This window comes from Manis javanica, chromosome 4, assembly GCF_040802235.1.
Source record: "Manis javanica isolate MJ-LG chromosome 4, MJ_LKY, whole genome shotgun sequence".
Taxonomy (NCBI): domain Eukaryota; kingdom Metazoa; phylum Chordata; class Mammalia; order Pholidota; family Manidae; genus Manis; species Manis javanica.
In genome coordinates this window covers 64,573,821-64,592,444 of record NC_133159.1, presented here as the reverse complement: position 1 = coordinate 64,592,444, position 18,624 = coordinate 64,573,821, and the positions used below count along the sequence as shown (strand labels likewise).

Sequence of the window (18,624 nt, the reverse complement as noted above, 5' to 3'; positions counted from 1 at the left end):
TGGGTTTTGACTTGAGTGTTGGGAAGACCTTCCTAAGGACACAGAGAGACCCTCTCATTGACAGGGGAGATACCAAGACTTTCACTGCAGCTCAAGCCTAGGATAGTCTGAGTTCACTGACACCACAGTGGGTCTGAGAGAGGAGAGGTGGCTTTATTGTGGTTTTAGTGGGTAGTCCAAGGTAAAAACAAAAGTGGGCAGCTTCAGAGGAAGCACTTCAAAGGTAGGGTGGCAGCCTCTGCCCACTTGCCAGCCACTGTCCTGATTTTGAAAGGACAAAATCACTCCCTTGAAAGGACACCCAGCTTAAATCTACTTTCTACTGCTGCCATGGTCATTGGTGGTAGCACTGACTCCACAGAGAGCATTTTCCATCTATTGTTTTGGTAATCTCACAGGGATGATTAAAAACCAATTTTTTTTTTTAAGTCAGACTCACTTTCTGGGCTGCCAGGAGGTGGACTGCACTAGACTCTGTTGTAGAAATACAATATCTATTTTCTCTTTTCAGTAAAAATCAAACCTCTTGGTTTTTGGATGGGCACATGGCTACTTGGAAAATAGACTATATTTATCACATTCCTTACTGGTAAAAGTGTCTTGTGACTGATGGGACATAAGCAGAAATATTAAGGACAACTTCCAGGAAGTGTCCTTAAAGGGAAAAAGCATGTTTTTCTGCCCCATTTCCTCTTTCCCATTTAATGAACTTAAGACATAATGGCTGGAGCACCAGCAGCCATTATAGGACATGAGGTGGCTCTGGAGAAGTCATATAGAAGAGTAACAAAATATAAGGAACTGAGTCTTTGAGATCACAGCATGTCATACTAGATGACAACTATTTGCACATAGATTTTTATGTGAAAAGGGAATTTCTACCTTGTTTAACTACCATTACTATTTTTAAAAGCTTTCAACTGAAGTAAAACACACTAATTCAGACTCCAAATAGGGCTAATTGTTATTAGCTATGCCATTATTCATAAGATAGTAAATGCTTTGTTGCTTAAAGTATTGAAATTAAGGCTGGATGATTATTTGTCAGTGATGCTCAAGATTCATTTCCTAAATTGGCCAGGGAATTAAGCTAGGCTGACTTCTCTCTGAGCTCTGTGCTTCTCCTGCTGGAGAGGAGTGAGTAAAATGGGCACAGTCTTTCATTTTACACATTCCAGTTATGTGCAGCATTGGGATTAACATTTTAATTCAGGCTTATTTTTTTTGGAGAGGATTTGATAACTAGGGCTCTGATCAGTTATTTTTGTTTGGCCTGAGATACTTCAAATGCAAACCTTTACTAGTTGACATCCTCCCATCCCTATTTTCCCTGAAAGCATTAAAATAAAAACCTGTGAAACTAGAAAGGTAAATAGGAGATGTATATGAGCAAATGCATCAAGAGCAGTTTTTCCCTCTTGGTCTTTCCATGCCTGCTCACTGACCCCAGACCGGTCCTTGGTCAACATCACTTTCATCACATCATTCCTCTGCATCCAGGGCTTCCATGATTTGGTCCGTTTCCTTCCTGCTTCTGAGCTATGAGGGGCATATTCCTACTACTGTGATTTGTTCTGTATTTAAAGTCTCCCCTCTTGGAATCCCTCTCTTCTAAGCTCTCTCTTAAATTTAGGGGGTCCCATCCATTCTCTGAGGCTCCCCTCTGTTTCTAAATTTCTCCTGGAATTAGCTCCCACCCATTCAGCCATTGTGCTTTCTTTGTCCTCTCGCCCTTGCTAACATTCACTGATAACTCCTTTGTTAGTTAATGCTACGCTGTCTTGTATTGGTTCTAAAATTTTTTAAAGCACCAATTCTTGCTTCATCATACAGATTAGAAGCCCCTTGAGAGGTGGAGACATTAAAATATTTTAAGAAGTTCTCCCCTGTACTTCCTGCAGTAATAATGTGTATTACAGCCTTTTCTTGCCCTCCCGTCAGTAATGACAGTTTAACAACACATCAGCTCCAGCCCATACTCCCTTCTTTGAATGGTAACACTCAGAATCAGTACCACCAAGGCAATGCTTTAGTTGCTATCTGTTTTGTATTTTGCTTCCTGGTATCTATGCCACCACTGGTGGACTGGAACTTGATTCCGATACAGAAGCCATATGCTACCTTATTTAGCAAAACTTACTAAAAGCCATGATTTTTTGTTTTAGTGGGAAGGGGCCAAGAAGACTTTACGAAGACTCCACATTGGTTGTACAGGACCCATCCAGAGGAAGAGTCCCTTAGTTATGGTTTGTTCTGAAAAATGGCCAACACCTATAGTTTTACTTTAAGCATCTGCTCTTACCATTATGACTCAAGGTGGTCGTTGGTAGAAGACAGGTCAGTACGCTTGTTTCTGACACACGCTTTATTTACCACAACTACGCTTGGGAGCTTCGGGACACTAACTTTTTTTCCTGAGCTTTCCTCATCTTCCACTTCAATTCATTCATTCATTCTAAAGATACATACTGAATGCCTACTAAGTGCCAGGCATCCTGATAGGTGCTGAGAGAAACAAGAAGAAAAGGAAAAAAAAAAGGGCACGTCTCTGTCTTTGAGATTTAGTAAAAACCATTCTCCAATCAGTTGGCTGTCTTTGCCTTCAGGCAAATGATCCGTGGAAGGGGATCCCAGGCAGACTCCAGGAGACTGCTGGTTCAGCCAGGCTGCTTACTGCTTAACATGCCCTTCCTTTCTCAACAACAGACACTGGGACCAGGTGTGGTCTCAGGCTCGCCTCAACAGCTCCACCCGGACCAAGTTGAGGACTTCCAAGAGAAATAAGACCATGTTCTCCATGTGCTTTGCCTGTGCCAGCTTCCCATTCATTTACCATAAGAGTTAGCTCAAGCAGGGAAATACGTAATTGGAACAAATAGGTCTCTTCCCCTTAAAACTGAGGTTGTGTGGCTGGTGTGAGTCTGTGTGTGTGGCTCTAACATGGTGATCCACTTTCTGATAGAGGCATTCCTTGAAGAATGCATGGTAGGACCATGAGGAGCATGCCTTCAGGTCAGTGCCCCAGACAATATGAGAAAAAATTATCAACATGGTCACATGACCATGTTACGTTAAAGCAAAATAGCTGTGCTCAGTTACAAGAGGAGAGAGTCTTTTTTCTCCTTGGCCACCTCATGGATGGTTTAAATATATTTCTTTATAGCTAAAAAGATGTTCTGAGACTCTTGGTTCTGGAGCCTGGAGAAAAATGAAAGGCAAGTACTTTGGGAATGTTACTTTTAGGAAGGCCAGAACAGTTACCCTCCCCTGCATCCCTGGCTTGTTTTCCTGCTTCATTCCTCAAAGCTAAACATGTCCTCCTACAGCGACATCTGTGCTGTGTTGTAAACAACTCCAGCAATGTGTCCACAAGAGGAAATGGCAGCCTAGAGGCAGAGTTAATAAGCCCAAAGCCTAAGAGATACTTTCTCACTCAACTCTCCCTGCTCCCAGCCAACCACTGCTGCTCCAGGTGAAACCCCGTTTAATAGGTCGTTTAAGGGAGTGTTTACTTTTAACAAAGGACACCGGAAACAGATGCAGGAACTTACTACCTCTTAACCTCTGTTACGGCACCCCCCATGTTGTAGGTACCTTCCCCGTGTTCTGATTCACTTCTGATCCCATTCTTCTCATTCTCCTCCCCGCTTTCCCAGGCTCCTATCTTCTTATGGGTTGTCTCCCCTCACTCAGCATCTAACAGTTACAATGACAACTAACGCTGCTGAATGTTTACTAAGAGCCCTGTGATATGTGTTAACTTATTTAGTCCTCACATGAACCCTATGGCCTGGGTACTACCATTACCTCCACATTACAAGCAAGAACGGGTATAAGGATAAGGCTCAAGGTCACACAGCTGGGACATGGGGGAGTTCTGAACTCAAGGAGTTCATGCTCTCAATTAGACTCTGTACTGCCTTTCTCTTAATAAAAACGTAAGTGACTGTCTCATATTTTAAAAGTATTCCACTCTTGACCTTCCTGTCACTTTAGATACTGCCTTAAGTCTTTCCTTTTTCTCAGTCCAGTTTCTTGAAAGTATAGTTGATATGCATCCTCATTTTCTTACCTCCCGATAACCCCAAACTCACTGGCTTTACACTTTTCTGTCCCACCAGAATCCCTCTCACCAAAGTCATCAACAACTCCTTGGTAGCCAAACCCAACAGACAATTTTTGTTACATTTTATTTTACTTTCCAAGATGGAAGCTCCCTCCTCCGTCGCCTCCTATGAGGCCGTGTGCCCTTGGCACTCACTCTGCCCCCTCCTCTCTCCTCCTGCAGCTCCAGGTCTCAGCTTCCCTCCACCTCCCTCTCCCCAGGCTCAGGGTGGTTCCCACACATGTATGGTTTCGCCTGTCATCGATATCCCGGCAAATTCTACATCTGTGTCCACAGCCAGAACTTGTATTTTGGGTACCATATCTCAAAAACCTATTGTTTAACATATATTAGCTCATGGATGTTCCATAAGCATCTCAATCTTAAAATGTTTAAAACTGAACTCTTCATCACTCTCTCAAAACCCATTTCTTTTCCATATTCCTTATCCCCTTGAATGGCACCTCTGTTTACCTGGTTTCTGAGTCAGCCACTCGTGAGTCATGCTAATTTCTCACATTCACCTGTACACACAATGGATCTTTATGACCTCTTGATTCCACTTCCTAAAATCCCTTGAATCTGTTTCTTCTTTTCCACTCCGACGGCCTCCTTGCTCCGTACCTGGTGACTGTCCTGATGACCTCCTGACTGACTTCCCTGCTGGGCACTAGGCTCCTCTGGGCCAAGGCGCACTTCCCAATCTGAGTCTGATGCCACGTGACTGACAGGAGACTTGACGAGTCCCTGTTGCTGCAGGATGCAGTCCATACTTTTCAGCCTTTCACGGTCTGCACTTTGCTCCTGTCTCCAGCTCTGCCTCCCGTCTTTACGGGTCTCCTTGCACACTTGTTCTCCCTCCAACCTCTTTCCTCCTCAGCGCTTGGCCAAGTCCTTTTCTTCCTTAGCACTCAGCCCCGACCTCCCTTCTCTGCTCTTGGACACACACTCCAGTCTTTCTCTCCCTACTTATGCTCCTGCCGTTGCATACACGAACCTGTGCTAACCTGTGCTTCCTCCCTACAACATTCTTAAGACTAAAGAGCCTCATCTTCCATCTTTGCATGCTCAGGCCTGTTACTTTGCTGATATATAGTAGAAACTCAATAAATAAATCAAATGAGTTAATGAAAGTTATCCAAAGGAATATTTACCTAATGCAAGAATCATAGGAGAGTTAAACAACCCTTCTGATGTATGTTTATCCCCTGGTCTAGGCTGTTTTCTCTGCTACCTCCATACTAAGCCATTGTTTGAGATCAATATGCAGTCAAGGTACTCCATTCAAACCACAAAGAGAATCTCAGAGGTAGCAGGTTCCCAGAGATGCACCCAGCATCATATTCTCAAACACTTGCTCATTCTTGCTCTGACTCTTCTGAAGTATTTTTGGTAATGCTCACATAAAAGTGCTCATGACATGCCTTCTTAGTAAAAGATGCAGTGTATGTTCTGAAATCAGTGTTGGGGGAGGTGGTGTAATGGTTGAGATACTCTATGGATTCAAATGTTTTCCTGTTTTGAATATAATTCATATAATTGGGAGAAACATGGCTGGGGCACTCAGAGGTCTGACTCATTGACATTCATTTGATGAACTATCATTTTGTTTTTGATTTCAGATATCAGTAGCTAGATACACAGAAAAAAGTAAAATGGAAAATTTAGGCATTTATTCAACTTATTGTGGCAAACTTCCTTCATCCACTATCCTCCCAGAACCTCACCTATGTTTTGGCCTCTTCATCTACAGACACTTTAAGAGCATGGAGCTTGGAGAATAAACAACTTGGGTATGAGTCCCAACTCTCACTTCCTAACTGTGTATCCTTGGGAAATTTACTTAACCTTTTGGAGCCTCCTTTCTTTATCTGTAAAGTGTGGAAGAATATGAATACTGATAATCAGTATGAGAATTAAATAAGGTATGTTTAAGGGCAGCATGGTATCTGGAACATAGTAAAGTCACCCATTTATGCTAGTTTTAAAACTCTTATTAGGTACTTAAAGTAAATATTTTAGGGGTAGAGAATGGGGACTTTGATTTTATTCAATTGCCTTTGCACTTCACCTCCTTGGGGCTGTGTCTCTTTTATATGCTTCTGATGAAGAGAACAGTATGTTGACTCACTGGCTGCTTGAATTTGGGGTAGATAGAGAACAAATATTATTTTGCCATTTTAAAAGAAATTGAGAGAGGCTAAGAGGTTAGCCCACAGGATACAGAGTTTGGACACAAGTACAAGATTTTGGGTGTTTCCTCATTTCCAGGGCTGGATCCTGCTGGAGTCTGTAGCATCCGCCAGCATCCACTGATCACCTAAGATCAGTGGGTCTTAGAAGAAACGAAAGTCTTTCAGTGAGCCAGGCCCGGAGATGTGGCCTTGACTGAGTGAATAGGCTGAGTACCTAAAACTTCATTCTGTTGGTCTTTCCAATAAGATCTCAATAAAAGGGTAGGGAGGCAATGAGTGTGAAGTCCCCATTTACATTACCAGGTAAAACACTCACTGTGTTCTTTTCTTTTTAGCAGTAATTTGCCCTTCTGGATGACTCTTAATTAACTTGGCAACATTTCTTTCTTTGAGGAAATAATTTTAAAAACATGGGGAAAACCCGACCCCATTTCTGTTATGTCATGCAGTTTACAAGGGTTGCTTAATGTCCTTCTGAATCTCACAACTCTTCAAGCAGAGTAAGCCTTTGATAAAGGTTTAATTTGGTCTGATTAAATGAAGAAAGTGTTTTGTTCTAGTTCAACATTACTTCCCGACTTTTTGCTGTGAAAAGGCTTAAGTAGTTAAGTAGGTTTATTGTCAGCACACAATGCCTGCATTTCTCCATCATTAGAAAGACATACTATTGGTTTGTAAATGCATCTGAGGCTCTCTTGAAAACTGGCCCAATGTCTGTCTTGCTTTACTCTCCCATCCTGAATGGCCTGGTCTTTGAAAATACAGGCATCAGCGAAGAGGGTGCCAAAGGGGCCCCTCCTAACTGCATGCCTTCAGGGGAGACAGACCTGTGGCAGTCATGTGTCTGTGTCTAGAGCAAGGATGATGCTTCACAGTGAGGGCACACCTGAGGCTGGAGGGTCAGATGGAAACTTGTTCCTTCCTGAACCCAGCCTAGCTCATGAGCTTCCTGTTTTTATTTGTGGAAATTCAAGTCTAGTCTGAGTTTCTTAGTCTGATCCACCCAGTGTTTCTGATAACCTTGATAGTCTAGTTTGCTAGAGACTGTTTGTGTCCCCTTCAAATCCATATGTTAAATCCTAAAGCCCAAGGCAATGGTATTTGGAGGTGGGGGCTTTGGGGAGGTAAGTAGGTCATGAGGGTTGAGCCCTCATGGTGGAATTAGTGCCCTTATAGTAGAGCCCCCAGAGAGCTCCCTAGCCCCTTCCACCAGGGGAGGTTACACGAAAAAGCTGGCATCTGTGAACCAGGGCACACAGGCCCTTGCCAGACATCAAATCTGCCAGTGCCTTGATCTAGGGCTTCCCAGTCTCCAGAGCTGTGAGACATACATTTCTGTTGTTTATAAACCACCCAGTATATGGTATTTTCATTATCGCAGCCTCAATGGACTAAGTCAAGTTCAAAGTTTAGTCTCCATGTCAGGCTATTCTTCCACCTCATGGGTTTTCTTCACCCTTCCTACAGGCCTACGTTTCCTGGGGCTGCTGATCCCTCGAGGTGTGCCCTCTTCACCTTCCACCAGTCCCAGCTGCAGCGCCTCCTGCTGGTCCTCCCGAGGCATTCCTCTTTGCTGAATTCCGGCAAGAGCCCAGACTTTCCTTTCAGGTATTGGTGTACCACCAGGTACAGAGAAATAGAGACTTTCCAGGCCCACGGGAGCCCAGAGAAACAGGGGATTTCAGTAGATGCACCTGTTGTTCCCTGACCCCTCCCCCACATTTGTGAGGTTATTTATTTTGAAAGGACAAGTGAAAGCAAGGCTCAAGGCACCTTTTTCCTCCAAGTTCTCCCAGATGCTAAGTCTGGGTGTTCATCTTCCTGCTCCATACATGCCCTACCCTGATTAACCCTAGGGTGGTCATTCTCAAAGTGTGGTCTCCAGACCCTGGGGGTCCCAATTTTTAGTACAACACTGAGAAGCTATTCACTACTTACTGATGGTATAGAAGCAATGATTGTAAACTGTGGTGAGATTCAAGGCAGTGGCATCTGACTCTACTAGTCATGTATTTTTCATCACCATGAACTGGCAGTTGAAAAAGGTAGTGTTACTTAAGAATATCCTTGATGAAGCAGTAAAAAGATTAATTTTATTTAATTTTGACCCTTAAGTACGCATCATTATACTATTTTATATGGAGTACATGTAGGGCACTTCAGCACACCAAGGTATAACGGTTCCCACCAGGAGAAGCATTGTATGTTCGAGTTGCTTTGGTAGTTGCTTTTTCAGGTGAACACCATTTTTACCTTCTGAAAGATCGACTAACAGCTAAACTATGGTTTTTCAGACTTGGGGATCTGGCAGATATTTTCTTGAAAAGAAAGAAAGTAAAGGAGCCTTTGTTGCCAATGATGAAATCCCACACTTTCAAGCCCCACATCCATCACTTACTAGCAAACTATTTAATGCTTAATGTCCATTTAATGTTTCTAATATCTTACATGAAAAGTCAGGATGCTGATAACACTCCATAGAACAGAGCATTAAAAATGATGGTATTGAAAAGTGTTTTATACAGTGCCGAGTGTGTGTTAAGTGCTCAAAAAATATTGTCCTCTATATACCTACCTTAAGTTAAAACAATCAGACTGTTTCTCATTTTTTGTTTAGACAAATATGCATGTCAATATCACAAAAAATATTCAGTGTGAGCCGCAAGTAGATACTCTCTAAAGACTTAATCAACTCATAGATCTTTGAGAACAAGACAATGAAATGACAACAGGGTGACAGTGAAGTAATGACAGGCATTGGAATATTGAATTTTTAAGCAAAAATACCCATTTCTTCAGTTTACTCAAGGAAATAAACAGGATTGGTCTGCAATATTTAAAAATGCACAAAATAGTAGAAAATATTATAAAGATGTCTCCCAAAGCTTACTACTTAAAAGCAGTTTATCAGCACCAATGCTAATGTGCTGTGTCCATGTGTGTCCCAGACAAAATCAAAGTTACAGCAATTGAATGATGTCTGGTCATTATGCTATTTGTATCACATGTCTGTAAATGATTTTCCAAATTGTAACACTTCTACCAAAGCTTGGTAGGAATTAATGGGCACTCAAGTTATGTCATATTTTGGGCATAGGCAGGCTATGAAAAGCAGAGAAGGGAAAAAGAAGCCAAGATAGATTGGATAACAGCAAGAAAATGATCAAAAGGATAAAAAATAAGAATAAAATAAGGATAAAAAAAGGAAAGAATTGTACCAGAAAAGGTTATGAAAACTGTAGGATCCTGTTAGTGAGACATAATGAAGCTCTTTAAGGATATTTTTATATTTTCCGAATAATTTTCTATTCTCAGCAATGCATGAACCCTAGTTGTGTACATTAGCATAGTTCCTACAGCTTGCGTGTGAACAGCCAAAGTCCACAGAACCTTTTCAACCTGTTGATCGCCTTACCCTGCGAGATCCCTTGTCTATCCTTCTGAAGATATTTCTTTATAGGCAGCTACTGAGCTGCCTTCTTCATGAACAAAGGGGTAATATCCGCACAACATTCAAAGGGCCAATGACATCCAACCTTGCCACTCTTCCCTGTGGCCTAGTGATACACCTCCTCGGAACATTTTCCCATTCAGACAGCAGCCATGCTACTACCTGCCCCCACTGAGGCCAATTTTGCTAATGAGCAAGAAATAGCACTGGCTTAGGGGAGGTGGGAAAAGTTGGTGTTGCTTGTTCTCAGAGAGAGGGTAGCAACTACACAGGGTAAGCAGCATCTGATTAGACTCCTAATTAACTTGAAATAATCCTAACAGCCACAGCAGCAACAGCCTGCCTGTCAGGTCCAGTTCAGGAATTCCAGTTGCTATTTCGGTTGTTATGGAAACTGACCACCCTGCTTCCTAAAGAATACATCATTCCAACAAATATTTGTTTTCCCAGTTATTGCAGGGCATCTAACTGAGGGATGCAGGCAGAAGGACTGGAGGAGCACAGGGGAGGTGGGCCGCTGGTCAGGAAGGAAGACCTCACAGGGAGCAGGACTGAAACCTGGCCTTGGGGGTGGTTAGGTGGGGGAGGACACGCCCAAGTGGAAGGCCTGGCAAAAGCAAGGGAAGCTCAAGGGATAATAAAGACGCAGGCAGGACTGGAGCCCAAGACTGCCGCGGGGCGTAGTGGGAAGCAGGAAGGCACAGGGAGGCCAGCAGGGAGAGTTTGGAAGACCAGGCTAAGGAGTCTGGGCCTTTCTGTGGACAAAAGGAGCCAGGATACTTTAGAACAGGGGAAGAGAGCTTTAGGCACATTAATTTTATCTTAAGACTAATAGTAAGAACATCAACCAAGCTTCTGGCTAATGTTCCAACCCCACTTGTCCAGGTAGATGTCAAGACAATAATTTGATAAGTGAAAATTTCAGCCATCTTCTCATATAGATAAAACCACACTTATTTCACTGAAATGAACTGTATTTTTAATTAAAATTCATCGGAACTGCTATGGGTGTGTCTATGACATCCTCTGTATTTTAACAAGCTTCAAATGGACCTGCAATATAAAACAGCCTCAAATACCATTCTGCCATCTGTCAAAGAAGTGCTTAGAACTAAGACCTTAATTTTCAAGCAGAGTAAACACCCTCCTAAAATACCCAGTAAATACCCTAGGAGAACAATCATTTTTCCTCCTATCACTGTGGCTTTGCACCTTGCATTGCCCAAACAGTAAACTGAAATCTTTTTTTTTTTACTGGAATGGTGGCTGACCAATAAGTTGAAATATAGGAGAGTTTCACTGATAGGAGAAAAACCTTCATTCAGAGCAGCAGTTCTTAGAGTAGTCTGTGGATCCTTGGGGGCCTCCAGCTTTGTCTGATGCAGAAAATGTTACATTGTGCTATCTGACTTTCTGAAGGGCACAGGACATAGTAATAGATGAGCTGAGGTTTTTAGTTATGTCTGTACAGATGGAAGGGATATTGGAAAATACTTCTCAAAATTCAGTTGTGAGGGTTAAGCGGTGGATGAATCTGAAATAATATTGCTAGAGACAATAACAACCACTACAAAGCATGCTGTACTATTTTTAGAAGCTTTTTTAAGTACACATTATTAAAAACCAGATTGCTATGTGATAATAAGGACTCATTCTTTGCATTCCTGAACTTAAGTTTAAAAAGTCTCTCCTCTTCCTAATTTGGCCCCAAGGATAAAAGCCCAGTAGAAAGTATAATTGTGTATGGCTATCATGCCAAGAATTGAATAAAGTTTATGTGGAAAGGAGAATTTTCTTTGAAATGATGATGCTGGGTTTCTCTTTCATAAGTAGAAATAGTGTGCTGTTACTTTCTGCAAAGAACGTAAAATAAGTGTGGCACGAGTCCATTCAGTTTCCATGGCTAAGGTTGACTAGAGGCAAGCCAGTCAGGCTAGGCTTAAGACATGCTGTTTCTCTGGGTGGAATTCTTCCTACTCTCACCTCCCATTAACCCCGTCAGTCACTCCATCTCTTCCTTTAGTTCCCTGCTTAAATGTCACTTCCACAGAGACGCCATCCCTGACTGCCCTAAAGTAATCACCCACCTCATCCTAAACACTCGACCCAGGTTGTTCTGTTTCAGCAGTTCGTTGCCTTTTTAACAACAAAGCATTTGGTGGATGTTGGATGTGGGAGACAGTCCAGAATGATAGCCCACATGACTGAGTGGTGGTGGTGGTGGTGGTGGTGGTAGGGGTCTAGGAAAGGGAACAACATTTCTGGTCTCCTTTCTGCCACCAATTGTTTGACTAACCTTGATCAAACCCTTTAAATTCTCTGAGACTCAGTTTCCTCATCTGACAATGAGGGAGAGTTACTGTGATATTTCCAAAGAACCATCCTGACTTTAGTCCAGGTAGATGTCAAGACAATAATTTGACAATAAATTGACAATAAATTGACAATAATTAGGGTGCAAGATTCTAAGTTTATCCCATGGTATTTCTAGGGTGTTGATAACCATTCTTTTTCCCACTCATGGAGGGGGTGTGGACCTCTTCTTTATTTCTGAGTATAAATAGATATTTTCTGAAAAATCAAAGGTAGGTTTATTCACTTTTCTGTAGACATGAATAATGAGAGGGAAAAGTACTAAGTTTTAGGAGGTACCTGACAATATTTTATACTCTTCTGTGCAATTTTAACTGTTGCATAACTATGCCATTGATTTCCATGAAATCATGGCTCTTACACTCATCAGCTATGTGACCTTGGACAAATGCCTTAATCTTTGTGAAATTCAGTTTCCTCATTTGTGTAGATATATAATAGATATGTAATAGAGATAGATGACCAACCTATAGGATTTTGGAATGATTAGATGAGATAATCTGGAGCACAGGAGGTGCTCAGAAAATGCTGGTTAACCCCAAATGAATTTTCTGCCACAACTAGTTTACCAATGACTCTCATAGTACTAGGGCATAACACAAATAAGATTGTTTTCACTGTTAGCTATATGGAATGTAGGTCTATTTGGATACATCACTGACATATTTAGCTTAGGAGGGGAAGGTCATGGCTCAAACAGAAAATGTGTGAGTTGGCTTTAACATACGGCATCCTCTTACTCATGGGACTATAATATATTTTATTATTGTAGAGCTGAACTCACGAGTTTGATGTTCCTGAGTCCTACTTTGTCTATGCTGAAAACATGCAAAGCCAAAAGCAACATAAAACTGTATAGATGAAAGCAACAATCTGGAAGCCTCTGGGTGTTATATTAACCAAAAAGAGGCAAGACTACAGAACAGGGTAAGAAATTAATATTCTTTTTTTCCTACCAAGTTGTTATTATTAGCAATTGCATTAGAAAATCTGAGGGCTGTTACTTACCAATCATGAAAATAATTTTACATTTCCTCAGATCTTCCATGGAACCTTTAAAGTAAGAATAATTTATGTTACTTGCAAGAAATGCTGTGTTGAAACCCTGGTTTTACTCAGATTGTATAACAACCAAAATCTTGTAGTTTTATTTGATAAAAGCTTAAAGTTGAGTAAATATGTTTATAGACCATAATTAATAGGCACCAATGATCATATTTCACCTTATTCCCAGACCCAGGTAACATGTTTTTATTTTAATATGGACTATTCCTTTTAGGTATAAAAACTGGTAAACATTAAACAGCATGAATTACAAAGAAAGATAATTTTAAAAATTATTTCAAAATTATCCTAAGTGTCTCAGTTTTGTTTTATTTCACATTTGTAAACATTTGCTAATCTTTCTTTTAATAAAGAAGTATTAAAAAACAAGGAGGAAGTCTGGAAGACACTATTTAAAAAAATATTTATTTACAGAAAATAATGCTATTTCCATGTAAGGTATCAACATAAAATTTCCTTTTAAGATAAATGTATTTAAATAATAACAGTAAGTCAGTTTAGAGAAAAATTTTAGTAAATAATATACAGTATAGGAAGTATAGTGATGAAATAAAAATCACAAAGGTGGCAAGTGAGGATTGAATTTTGGGAACCACTGGTTTAAGGCAAAGAAATGACTGGTATTTTTGGTAAAGTGTGTAACACTCTGGTTTGTGGAGTCCTAAAAGATCTTGTGGTAGAGCAGAAAGCCCCCAGGAATGGGTGGACAAAAGCTGCATTTTTGGTTCTGTTGTCACCTGACTTGACCTAGGTAAGTGGCTTCCTCTCCTGGGACCTCAGTTTCTCCATTTGTAAAATAAAGTTGTTGGACCCAGTGATGTCTGTTGTCTTTTGGTTCAAATACCTATGATTCTGTGGTTCCTGTAAATGAACGGGCCCATGAGAAAATGACCCTCTTTGTCCCTTGGCCAAAATTAGGATTCTATTATTGCTGCATGTTAAAATGTCTTTCTAAAGTAAACCAAAATTGTAAAAGACCTTCAGTGAGAGGTCACCAAAGAGATGACCACAGCAAACGCTTGCATCAGGAATGGTTCTGTGAGCTCGGGGTCTCTGGGCTCAGAAAATGCCAGGGGCTAGTGCTTGAGTCTGGAAGCAGAGAATCCCCCAACCAAAAATAGGAGTTTAGAGTAAGGACCTGAGAGAGGACAGAGCAGTCCCAGCCAAGCCTGTTTCTGAGAGGGGCAGAGACAATTAATTCCCTCCTGCTTTGAGGCTACAGAGCTTCAGCTATGAAGAGTAAACTCTATATGTGTTCAGGGGTTGCACACACTATCACAGCATGGGCATCCACAGGGGGCCAACTCAACTCTGCCAGGTAGGGTCAGGCTTCTGTCCTGGAGGAAAAGTGTCAGGGCAGGTCAAGAGCACAGTTATAAGTTAGTCCCTGCTGCTCTAAAGTTCACAATGGGAATGTGTAGAAGCCACTTAGGGAGCACTGCTCCAACCTAGAGGTCATCCTGAACAAATGAGAATCGTGCAAAGCTTAAGAAGCAGGCCCTCAGAGTGGTGGAGAATCTCACCATGTTTGAGTCCAACCTCAGGCTGGCTAACGTCTGAGCATCTGAGTCTAACACCCACAGGGGGGTGGTAGGGGTGGTAGGCTGATTCCATACAAAAACTTCCAGAAAGGGTTCTTTGACGTACTTAGGCAAAGGCCAGGCAAAAATTCTAAACCAGTCAGGTGGGTGGGTGTGGAGTGTTGTGGACTCTGGCAAACAGGAGCTAACATTCAAGGTCAAGTTTTTAGAGCACCATGCTGGACAAACAAGATACATCTGAGGCTGGATGCTTCCCTTAGCTGGACACATGAGGCTGCTTATAGAGTAAATGAAGATAATTTTGAATCTTTTATTATTCTTGTTAACTTCTATGCTAAGACAGATATTGTCAAACTTCAAGGTAGTCTGAATAGACAGTAATACAATGTAGGATCTGTGATTTTTCACTTCATGAGAATTTGCATAAAGTTTTAAAGTGAAGACTTTAGAATTCAAAGGTACTTGGTGCATTTTGTTGGCCCCTGGGATGTGCAATCCTGATCATGGGTTGTGGAGCTTCGGAGCAGTCCTCTGAGTGGGGAAGTCCCGGGAGAGGAGCAGGGCGGGACTGGATGGAGTCAGCCTGAGTTCCTAGTCTAGGTGGAGTTCTGGGCTCTTTTCTGGGGTCTGAAAGTGGTGCTTTTGCTCATCCTGTGGGTGTGAGTTGACTAAACTGATGGGTGGAATGTGATTACCTGGAGAGTGGTAGAAGGTTTTTATTTTCCATCTTGTTGACAAATTTACAATTTTTACACTTAAAAAGAACTGACAGGACTCTGACTTATACTTCATATTTCATGTAGATGTAAATACTTTTGCAAGTTAGATCATTCTCCAACAATTATAAAACTCAATTGTAGTAGAATGGGATGTTTCATCTACATACACAATGCTACATTTCTGTAGGAATCCACTGAGCATGGAAATGTAGAAATCCACTACATTTCTGCAAGAATCCGTTGGCTGAGCGAAAGGCCCGACTCTATCAGAAAGAGAGAATGCAACATGAAGAACTGGGTTGGAGATAGTAGGGAAAGGAGACAGAGGAGAAGGAGCTGGAAGCAGAAGAAAGAAGTGAATCTGGGGTCTTTGGAACCATTTGTTTTTTACAGTGAAGGATGAATTTTTTTTTTAAATAAAAGAAATGCTTCAGTCTCTATACAGAGTAGCCCATGGTGACTGGAAAAATTCTGCTATCTGGAGCTTTCTCATTAAGGCAGATACATTGGTGCTCTTAACATGTGGGACTAGATGGTCATCCCATGTTCCCAGACTTCCAGTTTACTTTTATGAGGCTAAGCAAATTTTGATCTACTTGGATCCAAGACAATGACTGTGGTTATTATTATTATTATTATTATTATTATTATTTTATGGTACAGTTGTATCCTATTCCAGTTTTAAAAAAGTTATTAAAAAAATTAATGATGGTACATTCATACAATGTAGACATTACAAATTAAATTTGTAAAGAGGTTTTAATGATATGGAAACATGTTTATGATTGCACAAAAAATTGGAGATAATATTTGTATACATACTCAAACTATGTAAAAATAGGTATATAGCTAACATATTGGAATAAAATATTCTGGAATATTAACCATGATCATTTAGAGGTTATGAGGTTTTAGATGGCTCTTATTTTCTACATTAAAAATATTTCCACAATGAATACGTGTTAAATTTACAATCAGGAAAAAAGGAAACTTTATTAGTCAGTCAATCAATTCCTGTCCAGTCGGAACTGAGTTGATCACTTGCACTTGGCTCATGTCTCTGTGCCTTTCCCCATGAGTCACCATGGTATGATCTGGTGACTGACATTTTCACATACTGCTATTGCCATCATCACCAAGTGACACTTTATCTACTACCTCATGCTCATGGCTTGGTGCAGGATTAGAGCTGGGGTTATTCAGAAGCCAAATCACTTACTTTTATGTGCTCACAGTCCATACAAACATATTTCCATGGACTGTAATTATAACAACACTTATTACACAGCAAAAATGTTAGAAGGTATTTTACCTAGGGCAGTCATGAACCTTATGTTTTTTTGGACCATCTCGAATTCACATGATTTTATCTATTTTCTGTTCCATGTGTAGCTAATTATGGCTGAATTTTTTTAGTTTTTGCAAGACTTTTAACATAACAAAAATTATAAAGCAATATAATTTGGGTGTTTCTTAGGTTGTGTCCCAATGGTATACTGCAGAATAGTAACTACTATGCAGGAGAAACTTTTGTGTTCCAGGAAATTTGAAGAATGTTGTGTTAAAGTTAGCCAGCTCCCTTTACTGCAGGACTAGTGAGAGCCTTGTTGTGCTATTTACCCAGCAACTCTCCCTGAGGGGATTGAGTGTTAAGTGTTTCCCACACATATTTTGCCAGAGCATTCTCTTTTCACTGGGCATCTTGGGGGTCATGTTCTCTGGAAAGTGAGGCACTGCCTCTCTTAGTCAGGCATCTCTTTGGTTTTTCACTGGACCAAGAGGGCAGGGATCCAGAGAGTTCCAGTCTTGATCGTGGTTCCCGGCTAAGGGAAAAGGACATGTTGTTGGGAGTTCACTATCCCTTAGTGAGAGTTTAGTAAAACAGACACACTCAAAGCTACTAAAATAACTTTGGTCTGATCAGCAAAGGAAACTTACCTCCCACGGTGTCCTCTCCAAATACATTTAACTGGTCATCACCCTGTTCATAAACAAATCAAAACATTAGATGATAATACTGAGAGGTATGGTGCTAAACTTCTTGCCAACATTAACACACTTAAACTTCTGTACAACTACGTGGAGACATTATTACCATCTACCTTTTACAGATGAAGAAACTGAGAATTTGAGAAGTTGCCCAAGGTCACATGGTAGTGAGGGATAAAGCCAAGATTTAACTTAGGCTGTCAATCCCCAGAGTTCATGCTTTTCTTAACTGGTATAATAATCTGCCTCATTTTCTTGGTGCATCACCTACCTGTGGTCCAGAAAAGCTGATATCAAGGAGACAAAATACAAAGCTCACTGACAGGTATAATCACAGCTATTTTCCAAACAACCCCATAATTAAAGCTGGGCTTGGCAAGCTTTCTTAAAGGGCCACATAGTAAATATTTTAAGCATTGTGAGCCATATGGTCTCTGTTGCAACTTAACTCCTGACTCTAGTTTGCCAAGGCCTGAAAAACTAAAGCATGAAATAAAGGAAGTTGGAATGATCAGTTTTGACTGATGCCTGCCTTTAAAATTTTCATTTTATTTTTTAATCAAACAGTTGCTCCATTTTCCTTACACAACAACCCATTGGGAAAAATTCAGAAAGAGTATTTATAAAAAGGCATTTGGTGAGAATTCTCATTTCCACCTATGTCTTTAATCATCCCACTTTCCCACTCCCTCATCCCTCATAGGTGACCACTCCCAGAAGTTTTTTGGGTATCTTTCAAGTTAAATAAATACCAACATCTAGATAGCTATGGATATACTTGAATATAAATATACACTCTTATTACCTACATTTGTACACAGAAAGAGGCGTACTTACATTACACCTGCATATGAGTTTATAATATGCACTCTGGTCTATAGTACACTCCCCTTCCCCTTGCTTGTTCACTTAGCAATATATTATGGAGAACTTTCCACATCAGTACAGAATGTTCTTGATTGTATGGGATTTTACTGTATGGAAGGTGCCATGGTTGTATTGTTTTTAACTAGGCTTTTATTGGGGGACTACTTAGTTGCTTCCAACCTTGGACTACTTTGAAAAAAGTAACAATGAATAAACTCATATAAATGTCATTTCATACACATATGCGTGTTGGATAAATTCTCAGAGAGGGGGCTGTGTGGTCAAAGAGTAAATGTATTTGTAATTTTGATAGATTTTT

At 40.8% G+C, this 18,624-nt stretch overlaps 1 protein-coding gene across 2 annotated transcripts in view; it reads right to left on the bottom strand.

The window, feature by feature from the left end:
• Window positions 1-18,624, bottom strand: part of AK5 (adenylate kinase 5) — a 234,247-nt gene that overhangs the window by 41,020 nt on the left and 174,603 nt on the right. For both annotated transcript variants that reach the window (XM_073234163.1, XM_017679701.3), the window contains exons 9-10: window positions 17,388-17,430; window positions 13,133-13,177 (exon numbers count right to left, since the gene is read on the bottom strand). In XM_073234163.1, coding sequence (XP_073090264.1) covers window positions 13,133-13,177; window positions 17,388-17,430 — 88 coding nt within the window. The remainder of the gene's footprint in view (window positions 1-13,132; window positions 13,178-17,387; window positions 17,431-18,624) is intronic.